The 20150-nt window shown below is 32.9% G+C and overlaps 1 protein-coding gene across 1 annotated transcript in view; it reads left to right on the top strand.

Annotated features, from left to right (window-relative positions):
- The window catches only part of PRKG2 (protein kinase cGMP-dependent 2), a 96426-nt gene that overhangs the window by 21528 nt on the left and 54748 nt on the right, over window positions 1–20150 (top strand). Inside the window, exons 3-6 of the mRNA XM_039845557.1 lie at window positions 7240–7406; window positions 12336–12449; window positions 13621–13726; window positions 16362–16425. Coding sequence (XP_039701491.1) covers window positions 7240–7406; window positions 12336–12449; window positions 13621–13726; window positions 16362–16425 — 451 coding nt within the window. The remainder of the gene's footprint in view (window positions 1–7239; window positions 7407–12335; window positions 12450–13620; window positions 13727–16361; window positions 16426–20150) is intronic.

Below are 20150 nucleotides of genomic sequence, written 5' to 3'. Positions count from 1 at the left end.
CACTTTTTAAAGTATGTATTTTCTACTGATGTCTGATTTTTCCTCATATTTATGTATGTCCAGGTGGATTTCTAAACTATCCATTCAGTTCCCAAGGTCTTTTTGTCCATCCTTGTGCCAAGAGTATATTTTCTTATTTTGATTAATAATAATTCTTGATATCTGCTACTTTAAGTCTTCCAATGTTGTTAATATTCTTCAACATTGTGATGATTATCCTTGGGCACTCTTATGTCTGTAAGATTTTTAGAATCAGTTTGTCAATTTTCATTATTAATTTTTTTTAAATGTTGATTGGGATTTCATTGAAACTGATTAATTTGAGTAGACTGACATTAAAAAAATTTAGTCTTCTCATCCATGGCTGTGGTACATGCCTTCATTTATTTAGATTTTTTTTTCATTTCTCTTAATAGTTTATACTTTTCTGTGTAGAAATTTTATACATTTTTATTAGATATAATCTTATATAGTTGATGTTTTGATCTTTTTAAAATGGTGTTATCTCTAACATTTTATTTTTAACTGTTTGATGCTGGGATATAGAAACACAATTGAACTTGCTTACTGACCTTGCATCCAGTGAGATTATTGAAATCATTGATTAATTTTGATAGTTTTACTTATACATTCTCTTGGATTTTTCACTTATACAACCGTGTCTTTTAAAAAGAATAGCAGTTTTATTTCTTCTTTTCCTATGTTTATATCTTTAATTTTTTTAGTTTGTTCATTTCTTTTTTTCCTCACCTAACTAAATTTGCTCAGACAGCTGATTTGGGGTTGAATTGCAGTCTCCCATTTCTGATATCTGGAGGAGAGCTTTCAGTATTTCACATGTGGTATCGTACTTTCTAGTTTTGTTTTGTATGTATCTTTTAACAGATTGAGGACATTTACATCTATTTCTAATTTGCTGAGTTTTTTTTTTATTTAAAATTTATATATAGTTGTTTAATTTTATGAAATTTTTTTCTTCATCTAATAAGATTTTGCTATATTTTTTCTCTTTTATCTTTTTCATGTAGTAATTACATTAATTATTTTTCAGTCTGATTTAGAATACTTTTACATACTCGTTTGTATGTTTTGTTATTGAGTCTTGCACGTATCTTCATTAGGAAGATTAGCCTTTGATTTTTTTTTTTCTTGTAATATAGATTTTTATTATCAGGCTATTCTGATACTATAAACTAAATTGGGAAAAAATTTCTCCTTTTCTGTTTTCTGGCTAAGATTACATAAGGTTAATAACGGTTTTTCTTTAGTGTCTGGAAAACTTAATAGTAATGTCACCTGGATCTAGAATTTTCTTTATGTGATAGTTTTTATTTAATTTATTACTAAGCAGATGTTCTATGTCTTCTTATATCAGATTTTGATGCTATATTTTTCTAGGAATTTTCATTTAATCTAAATTTTCAAAATATTTGTATACTATCCACTCATTTTTTTTATATCTGTAATGTCTAATTTTGTCTCTTTTTTTATTTCCCAAATTGGTAATTATTCTCTCTCTTGACCTTTCTTCCTCCCTCCCTTTCATGCTCTGAATTTATTAGTTCTATCAGTCTTTTCAAATAAACTATTTTGGGCTCTGTTGCTTCTCTTCATTACACTTTTTTTCTTCTGTGTTATTTTCTACTTTCATTTCGTTACTTCTCCCCTTTTTTTTTGAGCTCAATTGCTTTCCTTTGTCTAGCTTTTTGAGCTCGATATTATGTCATTTGTTTTTAATCTTTCTTTGTGTCTATTTAATACTCTCAGTTTCCCTTTTAGCATTGATTTAACTACATCCGAGAAGTTTTGATATGTCCTATTTTTGTCATTTATTTCAAAATATTATCTCACTGCCTTAATGAACTAATCTTTGATCAATGGGATATTTAGAAATGATGGCTCAATTCTCAAACATTTGAAGATTTTCTGGTTATTTTGGTTATTGATTTCTAGTTTAATACTACATATTCAGAGAATATATTCTATATTTTTCAGTACTGTGAAATCTGTTGAGAATTGCTTTATGGTCCACCATATGGTCAATTTTCATGAAGGTTCCATGTACACTTGAAAATAATGTGTATTCTGAATTTTCTGAATACAATCTTTTAAAATATCAATTAGGTCAAGAGATTAAGAAAAGTTTGATAATCAAGATCTATTTAGATCTATTTTTTAACTAATTTTTGGGTTAGTTAAATTTTAGATTAGTTTAAAATTTAGATCGTCTATTTTTTAACTAATTTTTGTTAGCTTATTCTATTAGTTACTTAGAGAGATGTATTGTAATCTCCCAAAATGATTGTGAATTCATCTATTTCTCTTTTAATTTTTGTCATTTTTTGGTCAATTTGATGCTACCTAATTAGGTGCATAAACATTTAGAATATTAATATCTTCCTGATGATATCAATATTAAATATTCCTCTTTATTTCTACAAATGTGTTTTTCATTCAAGTCTATTTAAATAAAAGGAAATTTTTCTTTATAATTGGTGTTTACAAGTATATCTTTTCCTACCTTTCTACTTTGAGCCTTTCTATATCATGATCTTTAAGGCATACCTCTTATAAGCAACACGCATTTGTCATTTCCTCATTAATTATTCATGTATTTATTTTTATTTGTCTGACAATCCGATCTTTTATTTGGGATATTTAGTATTTTATCTTTAATGTAAATACAAAGTATTTGGGTTTCTAACATCTTACTATTTGTTCCACTCTTTTGATTTCTTTTTCTCTACTTTCTTGCCATTTTCTTAGATTAATTATTGATTTATTGTCATTTCATTTTCTCTTCTGTTAGCTTTGTAGTTAAACATTCTTTGACTAATCTTGTAGGGGTTACTTTATATTATAGCATGCACTCTTAATTTATTATGTTAACTTCATTTCAGAACCATCACCCCACCTCCTGCAATTTTAGCTATTATTTTTATACATTTTTAATCATATATTTAAACTCCACAAGATATTATTACTCTTTTATAAAGATAAGCATTCTTTAGTCGCCCACATGTTTACTTTATTCGTTGCTCTTTCTTCTAACATCTGCTAGATCCATCTGAGATAATTTTCTTTCTGGTAAGTTTGTTGCCAATGGAATAACATTTAAAAAATGTATTCATTTGGCTTTCATTTTTGAAGGATATATTCACTGTGTAAAGATATTAAATAGTCACTTTGAAGCACTTTGAAGATATTCTACTATCTCTGGTTTCCATTATTTTTGTTGAAGAGTAAGCCAGTTCTGTTTTTGGTCGTTTGAAGGAAATATGTTTCTTTCTTCCAGCTACTTAATAGATTTTTCTCTTTGTATTCGTTTTTTTAGTAATTTGACTATAATGTGACTAGGAATGGCTTTCTTCTTATATATTTTTTTTGGAGATCGTCGTACAACTTGTCTGTGAGTTGATGTATTTTTATCGATTTAAGAAAATTCTTGAATATGACACTTTCATATATTGTTTCAGGCCAATCCTTTCCCTTTCTTCAGTGACCAGATTACACATATGTACAATTTCTCTATTGTGTATGGCTCTTAGGTTTTGTTTTGCTGTTGTCATTGTTGCTCTATTTTTCATCCAGATTCTCTCCAATCTTCCACCTAGATATAGTCTAGATTCAGTTTCTAATCTTCTTAGCTGTCCTATCAAAATTCTAAGCCCATCTATTGCACTCCAGTCTTTGGATGTTGTATATTTCAATTCTGGAATCTCTATTTGATTTTTAAAAAAGATTTGTATTCTCTGCTGACCTTCTCCATTTTGTCCTTGATTTTCTTAAACATAGTAATTGCAGTTACATAAAAGTCTGTGACAGATACCTACATTATTTTCATCTACCAAGAGTCTGTTTCTTTTGTCTTTTTTTCTCTTGATGTTCAGCTATCTGATATTTTCTTCTGGTAATTTTTGATGTCATGCCAAATACTCCTTATAGAAAAACTGTAGAGAAAATTTGAGTCCTATATTTTATGACCATCCTACAGAAAAATTTGCCTTTGCTTCTGGCAGACAGTTAAGCTAGAGGCAAATTATTTTACCTAAAATAGGAATTTGTTGTTTCACAGTTGGTTTTCAGTCTTTTTGAAAGTTAGCTTGTTTTTGATTAGTCTTTGCTCCTCTAGGTTGCAGCCCTTTTGATGTCACATCTGAAATCATGAGTGTTTACCAGGATGCCTCTGTAGTGTATTTTGAACACTAACTTTTATCTTCCCAACTCTTTGAGACTTCTAAAAGTCTTTTCAGTGCTGCCTAGAAATCAGTAAATGCCTTGAAGGGAAATGCAGCGGTGAATCGCAAGCTCATGTTTTTTTGTTGATCATGGCTCATCAAGTTGTTGCTATGCTGATAGGTCTCCAATTCTTCCAAACACACGCACATACATTATATATATAATTAGCTTTTGTGATTGTTTTGTGTAAGCAGGAAGAGTTGTGCTTATAATGGCTTGTCTATCATAGTTGTAGGAAGAGTTGTTCATACTCTTAATCACCTCTGTATGTTGCTTCTTAATAGGAAATTCAAGATAAAACCCACTCCTTCAAGAATTTATAATCTAGTTTGGAGAAAAACTCATAAAGATAACTCTTTTCTAATAGTAGAACATGACAATATAGTTAGCACTAAACTAAGTTAAAAGGATATGAGAACTTTTCGAGGCCATGGGCCATGCTTAATTAATTTTTATATCCTAAGTGAATGCTTGATAAATTTGTTAAATTGAATGGACATGAATACAAGTACTCTAGGAGTTTAGAGTAGAATAAAAAGATTGTGCAAGCTACAGTATCCAAGCAGGATTAACTAGATCATAAGGGGTTTCTTGGTAGATGTGTAAGGCTTGGTTTGATTGAAGGGAGAAGAAACTCAGTTAAGTTATAGGAGAAAGCATGTGGCAAGCCTGAAGGTAAAAGCTGGCAGGCATAGGAGACAATGAGAAAACCAGTCTGTCTATAACAAAAGATTTATTTTAAGGAGTAAGTACTAGATGGATAGAGTGGAGCCATATGATGGGAAATGAGAAGTACTAGATTGTGGGATATTAATTTTCTTCTATTGGCAAAATGGTTTCACAGTACAGTTGACCCTGGAACAACACAGGGTTAGGGGCACTGACCCCCCATGCAGTCAAAAATCAGCATATAATGTTTGACTCCCTCCAAATTACTAATAGTCTACTGTTGACCAGAAGCCTTACTGATAACAGAAATAGTCAATACACATATTATATACGTATTACATACTGTATTCTTACTGTAAAGTAAGCTAGAGAAAAGAAAATGTGATTAAGAAAATCATAAGGAAGAGAAAATACACTTACAGTATCGACTGAAAAAAAAATCTGCATATAAGGGGACCCACGTAGTTCAAACTCTTTTTATTCAAGGACCAACTGTATTTCCATGGAATGTTAACAGAAGTTAAGCCAAAAAGAAATAAATAAAAAAGACATTGAGGTTTGGGAACCACTGGTTTAAACAGATTTGTTTACTGCAAGATTTCTTCGAATCTTTAAAGTATACATTGAGAATTTGCAAAATTGCTAAAACTCAGCACACTTGTGCCTTTATAGGAATAGTGCTTCTTGGAACTTATTTTGGGAAGTTGGGATATGTGAGCATTGAGGAAACACTTGCTGGAATGGTACACTGGCATTAAAGGCCCATGAAAGCTGGGGCTTTTTTGGTATTCACAGTTCTACTACTTGCACTCAGAACATCTAGCAAAAGTACTTTCTCAATATATATCAGTTGAATGAATTGTTGGTTTTGGTGGATAAAGGAAGAATTAGATCAGGGTGAAGTCAGTTTTCTAGCAAGATTAATATGATATAGGATGGACTATAGGGGAACGAGGCTAGGAACTAAAATACCAAAAAAGAACCTGATAAGGGTGTCCAGACCTAAGAGTTTTTTTTTCTTGGACTGTGGTGATATCCTTGAAAATAGAAACTAAAAAGGATAACAGTGATATTTTGTAAAGAGAATTGATAAGATCTGGTGATAAGTGAGATGAAGCAGGAAGGAAGCTCTTAAGGTACTCAAAGAGTACAGATGGCTCTGAGGGTGATGGAGTCACTGGGGAAGAATGAATTCGTACAAGACTTCATTCTGTTTCCTTCAGGTAGCCTAATGATCTGATTCATGTGGTCATGAAGAAAACATCTAATTCAATGAAATTTCATCTTGTGTTTGAGAATTTTCTGTGTAGAAAATATCACAAGTTTTCAAACAGTGAAGCTAGCGGTGGGAGAGTTTGAGTGAAAACTACAGAAAAAAAACCTACTTAAAATCACACTGAGTTTGAGTGAGAGCAAACATAGTGTACGAAAATTCTGACTTAGCCCACAAGGAGACATTTTCCCAGTTTATTAATTCTCTGATATCTACATATAAAGTATGTTAATTAAATATTTGAAATTTATGTTAATGAAGATTGAGTAATTATTTAGAACTACTTCTTTTCTAAAAGAAAGTAGAGTATTCTAGGATTATAACAAGTGGGCTTTGGATTTGGGAAATGAATAGGCTATGCGCTTGAAAGTGTAGGTTGTCTAGTCTAGACATGCTAAGAGTCAAAACCTAGGCAAATCCACCACCATAACCCTTTATCAAATTAAACGAGTCCCAAGGAAGCTGACTTCTCCAGCTCAGAACAGGCAATGGATGGAATGGAAGCAGCTCAGACTTCAGACTCACAGACTTAGATTTAAATCCTAGGGGGAATGAATTTTTTCTTACCTTTTAGTCTACTTATCCATAAGCTAGGAATAATAATTATCTCATAGGTTAGTGGTAAGGATTAAATAAGACGTAAAATAACTAGTACTATAAACACTATGCATACCTACATACATCAGTGAATGAACTGTGTTATAGTCCCTTAAACTCACCTTCTACTTACCAACCAGATTTGCTTTCCATCTAAAAGTTATGTGTCCATTGGTAGTGCATCTAGGGATCTTGAAAGATGCTACATTTGTGATGATGGCAATTAGGAATGTTAATAAACTTGATGTAATCATGATTGCCAGAAAAATATTCAAAAGATTTTACGTGTAATGTATAGTAGTTATAAGGGTCAAGTGTCGGTGAGGCTAGAGGAAAAATCATCCTGCTGGAAAAATTGTAAGTATGTAGGTAGTTATATCAAGATTCCAAATGAAGTGAATCTAAATAGCAAAACATGGTTTTTATTCACTGTAGCTAACATCTCTTTTCTATTATACCAGTGAGAAGAAGCTCATTACAGATGCTCTTAATAAAAATCAGTTTTTGAAGAGACTGGATCCTCAGCAGATTAAAGACATGGTAGAATGCATGTATGGAAGAAACTACCAGCAAGGGAGTTACATTATTAAACAAGGAGAACCAGGAAACCACATCTTCGTGCTGGCAGGTGGGTTTCACAGATTTTTCCAGTTACCGTATAATAAATATTTTGCCTATAGTCTTATGATTTTTGCAAACCTATATAAAAATGCAAAACAGTTTGTTTTGTTTGTAAAAAATGTAACAGACTGAGCTCATGAAATAGTAATAGTGACCTAATCATGATGATAATATTTACTGAATGCTTTCTATTTGTCAAGCATCTCGTGAGCACTTAATAGAGAGATCTCATTTCATCTTCTCATCAACTTTATTAGGCAAATGCTATTATTTCCATGTTGCTAATATAGACTATGTCACAGAGAGGTTAGCCAAGGCCGCACAGGTCCTAGAGGTGGGATGCAAACTTAGGCAATCAGACTCAAGAATCCACTCGCTCAACAACTACGAAAAGTTGTTTCCATTAAAAGTGTTGCTTGTGTTGACATTTTTAGGTGATTGTACCAGAAAAATGAAAACAATTATATTTCTGGTCCTGTAAAATATTTTGGTTATATACCAATGATTTAAAAAGATAATTTAGGTACATTTAGCTAACAGACAAATCAAATGGAATGCCTTAAAATAAAAATTGGTGTATTTAGAACCACTCAAATGATTTCCTTTATATATGATCACTTGAATATGCTTATATGCTGAAAAGATTATAATAGTTAGATGGGCAAAGGATTTATTTCTCAAATGCATGTCAAATGCATATGTCTAACAGTGATACACAAAAACATTTTTTTTAAGATATAGAAGTAAGAAATTATTTGAATAAGGCTTATGGTTATTGAATGTTTTGTCAAATTCTGAATTGCCCTAACTTTTTGAGTTTTAAGGAAAAAAGGTAAACTGGCTTACCCAGATAGAGTGGTAACTTGAGATGCCCCGTGGCCTTCTATTCAGCATTATAGTTCCTGGCAATCTAAGCAATGCATTTTTTCTTTTTTTTTCCTTTTTATTTATTTATTTATTCATTCATTCATTCATTTAGTTAGTTAGTTTATTGGGGTAACTGGTTAATACAATTATATAGTTTTCAGGTGTACATTATAATTTGACATCTGTATATTCTATTGTGTGTTTACCACCCAAAGTCCAGTTTCCTTCAGCTACCATATATTTGATCCCCTTTACGTACTCCACCCTCCCCTACCCTCCTATATTTGACCCCCTTTATCCCGTCTACCTCCCCCCTCCTCTCCCAGCCCTTACCTTCTGATAACCACTAGTCTATAGTCCATGTCCATGCGTCTCTGTTTGTACTGTTCATTTGTTGCTTTTAGGTTTATATCTCACATAAAAGTGATATTATGTGACTTTCAATTTTTTCTGTCTGGCTTATTTTGCTTAGCATGATTATCTCAAGGCCCATCCATGTTGTCGCAAATGGCAGTATTTCATCTCTTCTTATGGCTGAGTAATATTCCATTGTATATATGTACCACAGCTCCTTTAGCCAATCATCTATTGTAGGACGCTTCGGTTGCTTTCATGTCCTGGCCACTGTGAATAATGCTAAGCAATGCTTTTTTAAAATTTATTTTAAAATTACTTTTATTATAGCCTCAGTTAAACTTATATAAACATAATACAAGCACATTTAGATATATCTCTTAAACAACAAGAACCCCAGAATAAATGTATAAGATGAATATTAACTAAGATTACAGACCAATGCAATTTAAGTTAACATTTATATGATGGATGATGTTTAGTTTCCGTAAAGTCACTTTTTACAATTAGACTCTGAGTTTGGCATGTTCCAGTGAACAAATGCTAATTCAGTGATCTTGCCACTTCTTAAGCAATGCTTTTATGATTCTTGTTTACTTGGAGTCTTAAGTGAAGGGCAGAAGTTGCCTATCCAAATAAATTAATAAATATATGTTATTCTAATTGTAGTATATAAAATATTATCTTTATATACTTCGATTTTTTTAAACAACCCAGTTTCATAATTATTGGTTTGTATTTTGCTATCTACGTCTTTGTAGGCACTCTTAAAATTATACAGTCATTTCCAAGTAATTGTTTTACCCGAGAAGCGAACTATAGGCTTAATTTAGCCAGCCTTCAAGTTTTGGGGGATAGGTGATCCAGAGAAAGTTTTTGCCTCTCTCAGTTTTTCTCTTGGCCATTTCACTTCTATTTTAGCAACACTAGAACATTCTAGCAAGAGAAGATAGACCATTAAGTCAACAAATATTTGTGGAACCTGCTAGGAAAGGATGAGAAACTCATATCTGCCCATCTTGTTCCTTGCCAGTAAGTGATGAAAGACTTAGGGAGAGAAGAGTTTGAGCAGAAGTCAGCATTAATACAGCCATTCAAATCATGGCTATAGCACACATGGAAATGAAAATGGGACAGTTTCTTGTTTGAATTAAGAACTGAGTTGCCTGATATAATTGATTGAGCAAATTAATTTATTAATTAAAAATCTCCCTTTATAAAATATAGAATAAATAGCAAATAGTAAATTATATTTAGCTTAAATGTTTGATATTCTATATATTTCTTCAGTATTGCTCATCCTATGAGCCATAACCAATTAGAAAAAAAAAACTTGAAATGCATTAAGATCCATGAAACCAACTTGACGGTACCATTAAGTGGTTTGGATGGAAAAGAATTTAGTTGTAATGAGAAGTTATTAATTTTTTTCATATCTAATTTGTAGGATTTGGAGCTAAAACAGACTTTATTTATTACTAGACTGTAAGTTCTATCAGAATCAATATCTTTTCTGTTTTGTCCACTCTGTCTCTCTGGTACCTAGACCAATTCCTGGTAAAACCTAGGTGCTCGCCTCAGATTTGTTGATAGGACAGATGGATCGAGACAATCTAGAGATACTTAGCGGTGAGTTAGAGAAGGAATTTCTGCAAGAGAAAGAGCATAACTCCACCATTTGTCTTCCTCTGAGAATATAGGTCTTTTTTGCATATGATTTTGGTTAGGTAAGGTTTTATCTGCATTCGTTCAATGGGAAAGGAGAATAGAATTTCCAGGGAGGAAAATTGTGAGGAGGTTGTCCGAAGTGCTGCCTCTTCTTCCCCCACCTTTGCCTAAAAAAGATTACTGCCAAGCATTCTTTTTTTTTAAGACTGTTTTTTTTTTTTAAATAGTTTTAGTTTTACCAAAAAACAAACAAAAAAAAAAAAACAAAAAAGAGAGAGAGGGAAATGTAGAAATTCTCCATATATCCCCTACCCCCCACACATCTATAGCATCTCCTATTATCAGCATTACTCACCAGAGTGGTACATTTTTAAAAATTGTTTTAATTAATTAAAACCAATGATGGACATATATTGATGCATCCTAACCTCCCATAGTTCACAGTTTATCTTACGGTTCATTCTTGGTATTCTTCATTCTATGGATTTAGACAAATGTATAATGACATGCATTGTTCTTTATAATATCATACAGAGCATTTTCATTGTCCTAAAAATCCTCTGTACTCTGCTTATTCATCTCCTTTCATTCTGCCCCTGACAAGCATTCATCTTTTTTTCACCATAGTTTTCCATTTTCCACAACGTCATACAGTTGGAATCATACAGTATGTAGCCTTTTCAGATTGGCTTCTTTCACGTAGTAACATGCATTTAAGATTCCTCCATGTCTTTTCATGGTTTGATAGCTCATTTATTTTTAGCACTGAATAATATTCCATTGTCTGGATGTACCACTGTTTATTTATCTAGTCACCTAATAGAGGACATTTTGGTTGCTTCCAAATTTTGGCAATTATGGTTAAGCTGCCATAAAAAATCTGTGTGTAGGTTTTTGTGTGGACATAAGTTCTTATGAGTAAATATCAAGTAGTGTGATTGCTGGATTGTGTGGTAAGAGTATGTTTAGTTTTATAAGAAACCACCAAACTCTCTTCCAAAAGGGCTGTACCAGATGGCATTCTCACCAAAAATATATGAGTGTTCCTTTTGCTCCACATCCTTGTCAGCATTTGATGATGTCAGTTTTCTGGATTTTGGTGATTCTAATAGGTGTGTAGTGGTACCTTTTTAAATTTACATTTCCCTGATAACATATGATGTGGAGTGTCTTTTCATATGCTTATTTGCCACCTGTATATCTTCTTTGGTGAGTGTCTGTTAAGGTTTTTGGTCCATTTTTCAGCTAGGTTGTTCATTTTAAGAGTTTTAAGAGTTCTTTATATATTTTATACAACAGTCATGTATCAGATTGTCTTTTGCAGTTTGTGCTTTGTCTTCTGATTCCCTTGATATTGTCTTTCTCAAGCACTCTTCTCAGTGACTTCCACTTATTAGCTCATTTCAGTGAACAAGGGGTTAGGCAACTACTGTGGTATAGTAAAGTAACTTACCCAAGGCACACAGCCTTGACTAGTCAGAACCAGGCAGTCTGACTGCAGGGCCAGGGCACTTCTTAGTTATGACAAGTGCGTCCTTCTATCAGTGTGAACAGCTTTGTTGTGTTTTCAAGATATGCAGTAATTATTGTGTTTCTTATACAAGAGAAATCGTTTTATGTGCTACATTTTTTATGGGGTAGAATGAATTTTAAATAAAACATTTGCCATCCACTGCTCAGAGGAAGAATTTTGTAACAGTGATAATATTAACAATAGCTAACACTTAATGGCATTTACTATGTGCGAGCCATTGTTTTAAGTTCGCTACTAATATTAATTTCTTTATATTGCACAACAAACACGTGAAGTAAATATTATTATTATCCCCATTATTGACAAGGAACCTCAAGCAGAGAGGGTAACTCTCTCAAGACAAACCAGCTAAAAGTGGCAGAACTGGTTTTAGTCTGCATTCTTAAACACTTTATTATAATGAGAATCATAAGATACCTTAACTGTATGCTTTGTGTAATTTCTGATTTTTTTTTTTAATTTATGGAATTCAGGAAGATTTTGATTATTATTATTTTTAATTCTACTTGATAGAGGGCCGATTAGAGGTATTCCAAGGGGAGAAATTGCTATCATCCATCCCTATGTGGACCACGTTTGGGGAACTAGCCATTTTATACAACTGTACAAGGACCGCCTCTGTGAAAGGTAACAGGAGATGAAATGCTGTATTTTTAAATTGTTATACGATGTTAAAGATAATCTAGTAGAGTCACTATTGCATCCTGATTCAGTCTATTTTGTCTCCCATTGTGACCCATATACTCTTATTAATAGAAATGCTATGCTTATAAAAGGATTTATATTGAAGCACTTGCCAAAGTAAGTCAAGTCTTAAAGAACTTTTTCATTGGATACCTGTATATAAAGTATGAACATGGCTTTAAACTAAATGATTTCAATATTTGCTTTAATTGCTATTTCCCTTTTTTACTGTGTAGATGTCTACCACTTGCTCATCCAGAATGTTTGCTTTCCATTCTCTATGAGATTCTGGCCATGTTATAAACCAAAAAAATTAATTAAACCAATGAAAATGTATAAATGTCAAAAGGGGTATGAGGTAATTGATTAATGAGAGTTTTCATGAATGACTTTTGAGATTAGTTTAAAAGTTTCTTCTTAAGTTTTGACTTTATTCAATCTTGAGTTTTCTTCTGAGTTACTTAGATGTGGTGTTTCTCAGGGTTTGGGACTGGGTGACAGGTCTCAGCACTGCTGCAGTATTTGATAGAAATGCAGATTCAGGGTCTCACACTAAACCTGAATCAGAATCTCTGGCAATGGGCCCCGGGTATCTGTATTTTTAAGAAGAATGTCACGATGACTGATTCACGCAGAGATCCTTAAACTGTATTGGCTCTCTTTACCAACAGTCTAAAAAACATAAAAAGACACAAAAACATACTCATACACCCAGAGATCTTTAACTTTCAATTATCTGCTTATAAATTCTTCATTCTCTAGATTAACAACAGGCTGACTGGCTTTCTCTTGTGTCACAGCACAAGTCTGAAACATATCCTGCATAATTGGGAATTGCAAACTAACTTTAATATCATCCTAAGGAAAACATAATTAGAAAGGAAATCTTTTGCTACTCAATTCCAAACCATGGTTCATATCAAAGCCAAAAATGATTTTATAAAATTATCTACTATTTATATCACTGCTGCTTTTTATTTGCATTTTTAATAATGCATTTTTCCAAGAACTACTATTTTTGAGAACATAAAAATTTATTGATTAACATTTTTCTATGTTTTCTTAATATAGAGCTAAATAATATTTTATTATTTTCTTGATTTTTTTCCTAAAGCTATTACCAGTGCTAAAACTTGGGCACTAGATCGAGAGGTATTCCAGAATATAATGAGAAGGACAGCTCAAGCTAGAGATGAACAGTACAGAAACTTTCTCAGAAGGTAAGAATAATACATTGTATAAAAGAGAAGGTGATGTAGCCATATTGTGGATATGTTGGTTTTATCAGATTATTTCATCATAGCTTCTCTTAGAAATTTTCTGCACGATTAAACCTAGAAGTATTTCTTTGCAGTAAATGCCACTATATATAAAAAATTATATTTAATTCCCATTAGCCTTGTTCACTGATTTCTTTTGCTAATTTTGCATTATATTGATGGAGTCGTTGAATGTAATGTAGAAAAATGTGCTAAAAATCCTAAAATATTCACATGAGTTGCTCAGTTGACTTTGAAAAATACCCTATATTTTGGAAGAAGGTAGCAAAAGATAATCTTTCTAATAATGCTTTACTTAGAATAATATTAACATTCATTTATTTTATTATCCTTACTTGCTTTACCTGAGACGTTCTTTTTCTTGGGTAAAGAATAGCCACACCATTGCCTAGCTACACCGTCTTCCAGGTTATTATATTTATAGGAAATGAACATGCCAAAAATGTTACTATGCTTGCCATGATGGCATGGAACCTTGGAACACGCTTGGTTGTGAACTGCTTTATACCTCTATTTAGATACATCAAATTATAGAGAAACAAATACCTACATAAGTGGAAAAGTCAGTTATACATTAAAAATGTTTCTTAGAAAGTATGTTTCATATTTAAACTATCTCTGTGTCTTTTGTGGGAGTTTTGACAGTCTCTGAAACTGTAATACATACTGTAATGAGGTGTTACCTATGACAAGTAGTAATAATAAAAAATCTCACAGTTTCCAAAATTAAATTCTAAGTTCTTTTTAAGTATAGTAATTTTATCTTGCATAATTAGCCTGCAGAACCAATGATTTTAGGGCTGTACAGGGCCTTGAATATAGTGAGGACACAATAAATGTTGAATGAACGCATTGTTGATCAGTGGAACATTGCAGGTGTTGAGGTTTCTCATAGAGAATCTTTCTGATTTACTCTCCCAGAGTCAACAATGACTCCTGGTAGAGCTGCAGTAATGATAAGCAGGTGCCTTACCTTTATACCAACCAATGCTTTAGCAATTTAGGGTCTACGTGAATATAGGGGATCTCAAAATCCAACAACTGAGCAACACAAGTCAGCATTTAAAGCTAATGAACTGCACTTATGCAAGGGCAAAAAAAGGATAAATAAATAAACCAGTGCCCATGGGTTGCATTTGAATGTCAGATAAAACCTGAAACTCTAGGTGTAGCAGTTCATTCCGTTGGAGTCTAGTATGTTCTCTTAGTGGCAGGAGCTCAGAGAATTTACTAGTACATATTTCTTCCTTCTTTTCTTCTTCCTTTTGTTATCTCATTCATGCATTCAGTCAACAATTACTTCTTGCCAAGCCCTAAACATTGTGGATTCAGTGGTGAACATGATAAACCTGCTCTCTGCCTTCATGGAGGGGAGACAGACAAAAGATTTTTCCTCACATCAATTTCCTCACCAATCCCCAAAGGTATTAGTTTACAGGGGAGAATTTTCACTGACATCATAGATCCCAGTGTGGACTAGAAGTAGAACTTTCATGACAGGCATGTGTTAATCAATGATGAATTCTGGTTACTCTTTTACTTTTTCATTAATGGGGAGACATATCAGAGAAATACATTTCTATTTGTTTCATAATACACAGTAAGCTCTTTCTTTTTCCACTTATATCTTTTTACTATGAAGTATCTGATGTCTATAAATGACACATAGTACATAGTGTAATTTATAAAACATAATAACAAGATGAGCACATCAAGTTACTGTTCAATCCAAGAAGCAGAAAGTTAGCAGTGTAGTTGGAGTTCTCATGTGCTATCCCATGTCTTTCCATTTCATGAATATTTGGAATAGCATCATTTTTTCCTTAGAGGTGTTAAATTTTAGATGGTAAGAAAGACATATTTATCTTATAGAAATCTTATTAACAGACCTGAGTAAAAGTGGGTATTGTCGAGGAGAAATTTCTTGAATAGAACAATTTAATCATATTAATTGGTTAATCATACTGAGTGGAATTTCTGATTTTTTTAAAAAATAATTTTTAATATTCTATTTCATTTTCTCTGTATTATTATTTGTAAAGATATTTCTATTACATGCCTCTGGCTGTCATTACTTTTAAAAGACAGCATAGTATAACTAATAATCAAAGATCATTTCCATGCTAATTCCTATATTTCCCCCTGGATTCAGTCTTTACTTAATTATAAGGAGTTAGGTGAGAATCTTATCCCCCTTCTGGAAGCAGAGCTCTTCACCCATGCTAATAAAAGAGATATTGAGATGTGGAGAGAAACACATTTCTAGAAGTGATTCACTTTGAAAATGAACAAGAAATGTAATGTTTTTTTTCCCCCTAAATAGACAAAATTTGATTTTTCTCTTTATGCTATCTTATTTTTATTTGACTATGATAAATGTCTGAGATTATATGTGTTTACATAATTTTAATGTATTTGAAATTCAGTTATTTATGTGTAATACATTTGGAGGTTTACTTTGGAAAAATGAAAGTGCGTTTTTTAAATGAACGTAAAGATTTTAAACTAAATGTATAGGTATTTATAGTTTAATTTGGGAAGATAATGAAATAAATGTTTCTTTTTAATTTTGAAGTGTATCCTTGCTGAAGAATTTACCTGAAGACAAATTAACCAAGATCATTGACTGCTTGGAAGTGGTAAGAAATTTTAAAGCAAAAAATATATTTCGTCAAGAGATTGTATAATCTAGTCATTATTAGCACTGTAAATGAATAGAAAGGAAAAGATGGTACATCACCAGTCTACTGAGACAAGGAGGTTTTTTTCTATAGTGAAAAATGTTAGGCCAATTCACACTGAATTAAGGGGCTGAGACAGCTTTAGGCAACTCTTATGAAATGTATAAAAGGAAATTGGATTTGCATATGTAAAGTGACATTTGATTTACATATTTTAATCTTTTTAGTATATTTCATAAAATTAATCTGCCTTACTCAAGAAGCATTTGATTTTCTGCAGTTAACACCACAATCTCTTATAGTTTTCATAGTATAAAGGATTCAGTGATACATAATTGGGAAATGGAGTAGAGAAATGGTATATTGCAGCTTTTGGTGACAGGCTTCTGAATTAGGTTATGAAATGCTCCATACTTGAAAACTCTATGTCATGAAATGACACTAGGAAAAAAAAAACAATTCTAATTGTTTATAGGGAGGGGGGAGGTAGATGGGATAAAAGGGGTCAAATATGTAAAATAAATAAATTTTTTAAAAATAAAAATAAATAATAATAATAAAAGAACCTGCACTTAAGAAGCACTTTACTTATTTTAATATCTAGGGGAAAATGGCATGTTGGAATGTATTAAAAATCTCATATTAGGCATCACCTCGATGATTGGTTATAGTCCAAGACTAGTCACGTCTTTTTGTGAATAAGGCATTTAGGACATGTTCTTTGGATTCTAATGATATGTATTATATAAAAATCTCTTCAGATTTCACAGATTAAAATCCAAAGCAAATAACCTCTCCCTAATTGAAACCAAAACGGCTTTTCCGGAACTTAAAGGAATTTAAGGCATAGTAAAGAAGTCCCATGTAGACTCTAAGCTTTATAAAGCTGTTCTCAGGAGGAGACTAAATAAATAAATAAATAAACCCTACAAGATTGATATTGACAGACAGATTCATTCCTCTGTCAATCACAATATACAATGTAAACTAATACCTGTTGAGAAGGGAGCACTAACCATTTTATTCCTAAGTGTGACACCAGTAATGTTTCCATTTACAATTCATGGACCCCATCTAGCAGTTTATCAAGGACAGGCCATGATGACACAGTGCCTGGTCTTGTGTCCCCAGAGTGTTCAGATATGAAGTCATTTTCAAGAGGACTGCTTGCCCTGCATCTCTTGGGATTTTCCCAGTGTAATATAACCCAATGACAGATGTTACAAATTAATAATTCATCCTAATTTTTGAGTGTGTGTGTGTTTTTTTTTAAAAAAGCTGGAGAGGCCCTATATTTTTTGTTAACTGAAGAAATCTGTTTTTAATATAATACTAATAGAGTAGATTCACCAGAGGGGAATTCCATGCTGACAGCAAATATTAAAATTTAGTATCATTAAAAATAAATGGTAAATTAGACTTATTTATAGCAGCTGCAGGCAACAGCTACAGAATATATAGATGGGGGCTCAAATCCAGTATTAATTAACACACAATTCAAATTTGAAAGTCTCATCTTTTAAAACACCCTAGAAAGGCTTTATTGTATCTCAGAATTTGCAGACAGCAGCGCAGTTTATAAAGGGCTCTTTATTCATACCTGGCAAACAAATGTGACTCTGTAACGTGTGAAACTTCTCAAATGTGAAAGTGATTAACAAGGGAGTAATGAGATCTATTTAGCGCTAAGAAAAGCACATTATTTACCAGCATAGCTTGGACTAATGACCCATCACTAGGGTCCTGACAACAGCCAATCGCTATTGCATTGGAGTTATGACAGAGCACCCGCTGACTTCCAGGACCAGCTGTCCCATAAACTGGCTCCGTAATCTTTGAGAAAAAACAGGCTAAATCTGGCATGCTATTTAGGAATTGATTTGGGAGTTTTTACAATTTTTGTGTGGGGATGGGGAAGGGGAATTGTAACTTCCTGTCACCAAGCAGTTGATCCGATGTGTTTGTTAAGACTGACTGTTGAACTCCTAGACCAAATGGCCCCAATTATGTAGTGTTAGAATAACATTTCTTGCTTTAGCTCATCTCTGGAACATTCAGTCCTAGAGGCAGATATTGTCTTTAAACCTCTTCTTGGGATCTGAAGGGAAAAGGAGAGTGAAAATAGTACCAACACATTCACTGGTGTGCTTTAAGAGTTAACTAACGAACATTGAACATCGAACATCGAACATCGTAAAGCATGATAAAAATTCCAAATGCAGTGTAGCTCTTAATGACAATGAAAATGGTAATGTGACATATGCACCTGGCAGTTGTGTTGTACGGAAGACAAGAGCAGAAGGAGTTTCTGCTTCCCCACATGGTGATCAATCCAGGAAACATGGGATTGGACTGTGTGGTTGATGGAAAAGTCCCCTAACTCTTTGTTACTGAGCTTTGATACTTAACCTAGTGACCCTCCCCACTGCAACTCTGACACACCATCTTACACAAAACTGAGGTGTGGCGGAAGTAGGGTAGGGGCGGAGCAGTGTGGAATGTCCTTGCCCTACTCAGGTCACTGTTAGTGCTGCTTAAAAGGCAGATGGCCAGCTACTACTTCACAGAAACTCTGGTGAAGTAGGGACCCAGAAATCCACATTTAAACATTTCAACTGTGCAATTCTTGCTCTTATTAAAGTTTGAGACACACTAGTTTAAAGTTATGAACAGAAAATGCATATTTAGAGTTTGCTATAGTCTGCCTCTTCATTCAGGAATTTTTCTTTTTATTTTAATCATTTTTTAAAAGTTTAGCATTTCTTTAGTTCCTGATTACACTTGCAGAAGCCAGAGGGTTTTTCTCATTTTAATGATTACATGAAGAGCCATAAGAAAGTTGAGATAATTGTGGATTTTGCCACAGTTTATGGTCCAGTTATTTAAAGGCTGGGCAGCTAGTTGTAGAAAGTTCACTAGTCTGAAGTCCAGAGATTAGGGTTTGTGGTCAAGCCTCTGTCAATAGCAGCCATCATTAAATTATGGTGGGCATTAGTGTTTTCTAATCTACAAAATAAGAGGTGGTGGGCCACATCTCTACAGGCTCTTTTAATGTTTTAATTACAGAATTCTATTCAGTTGACTTACCCAAATCAGAAGAATTTCTGTCAGTTTTCATTTTGTAGGTTCTGGTTCTGGTTCTTTGTAATTTAGTAATCAGGTACTAAATTATGGTTGATAAAGTCCACTGATCAAGTTGTATTTGCTTTAAATTTCTAAGGTATTTTAACTATTGTGCTTGGACCAACAAAACACTGCTGGTAACAACCCAAATAACTGTACATAGTTTTTAAAGTAACCAACTTGGGTACAAAGTCACATAATGCACAGAATGTGTGTGTGCATGTACGCCCTACACTGATTGTGTATTATCAGTACTTCTTTGTAATGAAGATTTCCAGCCACACCTTAATTACTCTAAGGAATTCATAGGCTTGCTTCTTTGTCTCTGTCCTTCAAAAAAAAAAAAAAAAACCCTTAGGTTTTTCTTCTAGTTTTATGTATTCTATTTACAGACACTGGGGCTCTAGCATCTTGTTAGAATGAGCATTTTCTTTACAGTGAAAAAGTCTTTCCATCTTCCGCTGTTGCTGTTTGTATAGTTTTCTTCTGACTTCTACCTCTCAGTCTGTCCTGGAATTATTTCCTTATTTTTCCCTTTTGCCATACACTCTGTAGCTACT

This window comes from Pteropus medius, unplaced genomic scaffold (assembly GCF_902729225.1).
Source record: "Pteropus medius unplaced genomic scaffold, Ma_sr-lr_union100, whole genome shotgun sequence".
Lineage (NCBI taxonomy): Eukaryota > Metazoa > Chordata > Mammalia > Chiroptera > Pteropodidae > Pteropus > Pteropus medius.
The sequence above is the reverse complement of the archived record's forward strand: the minus strand, read 5'-3'. Positions and strand labels throughout refer to the sequence as shown.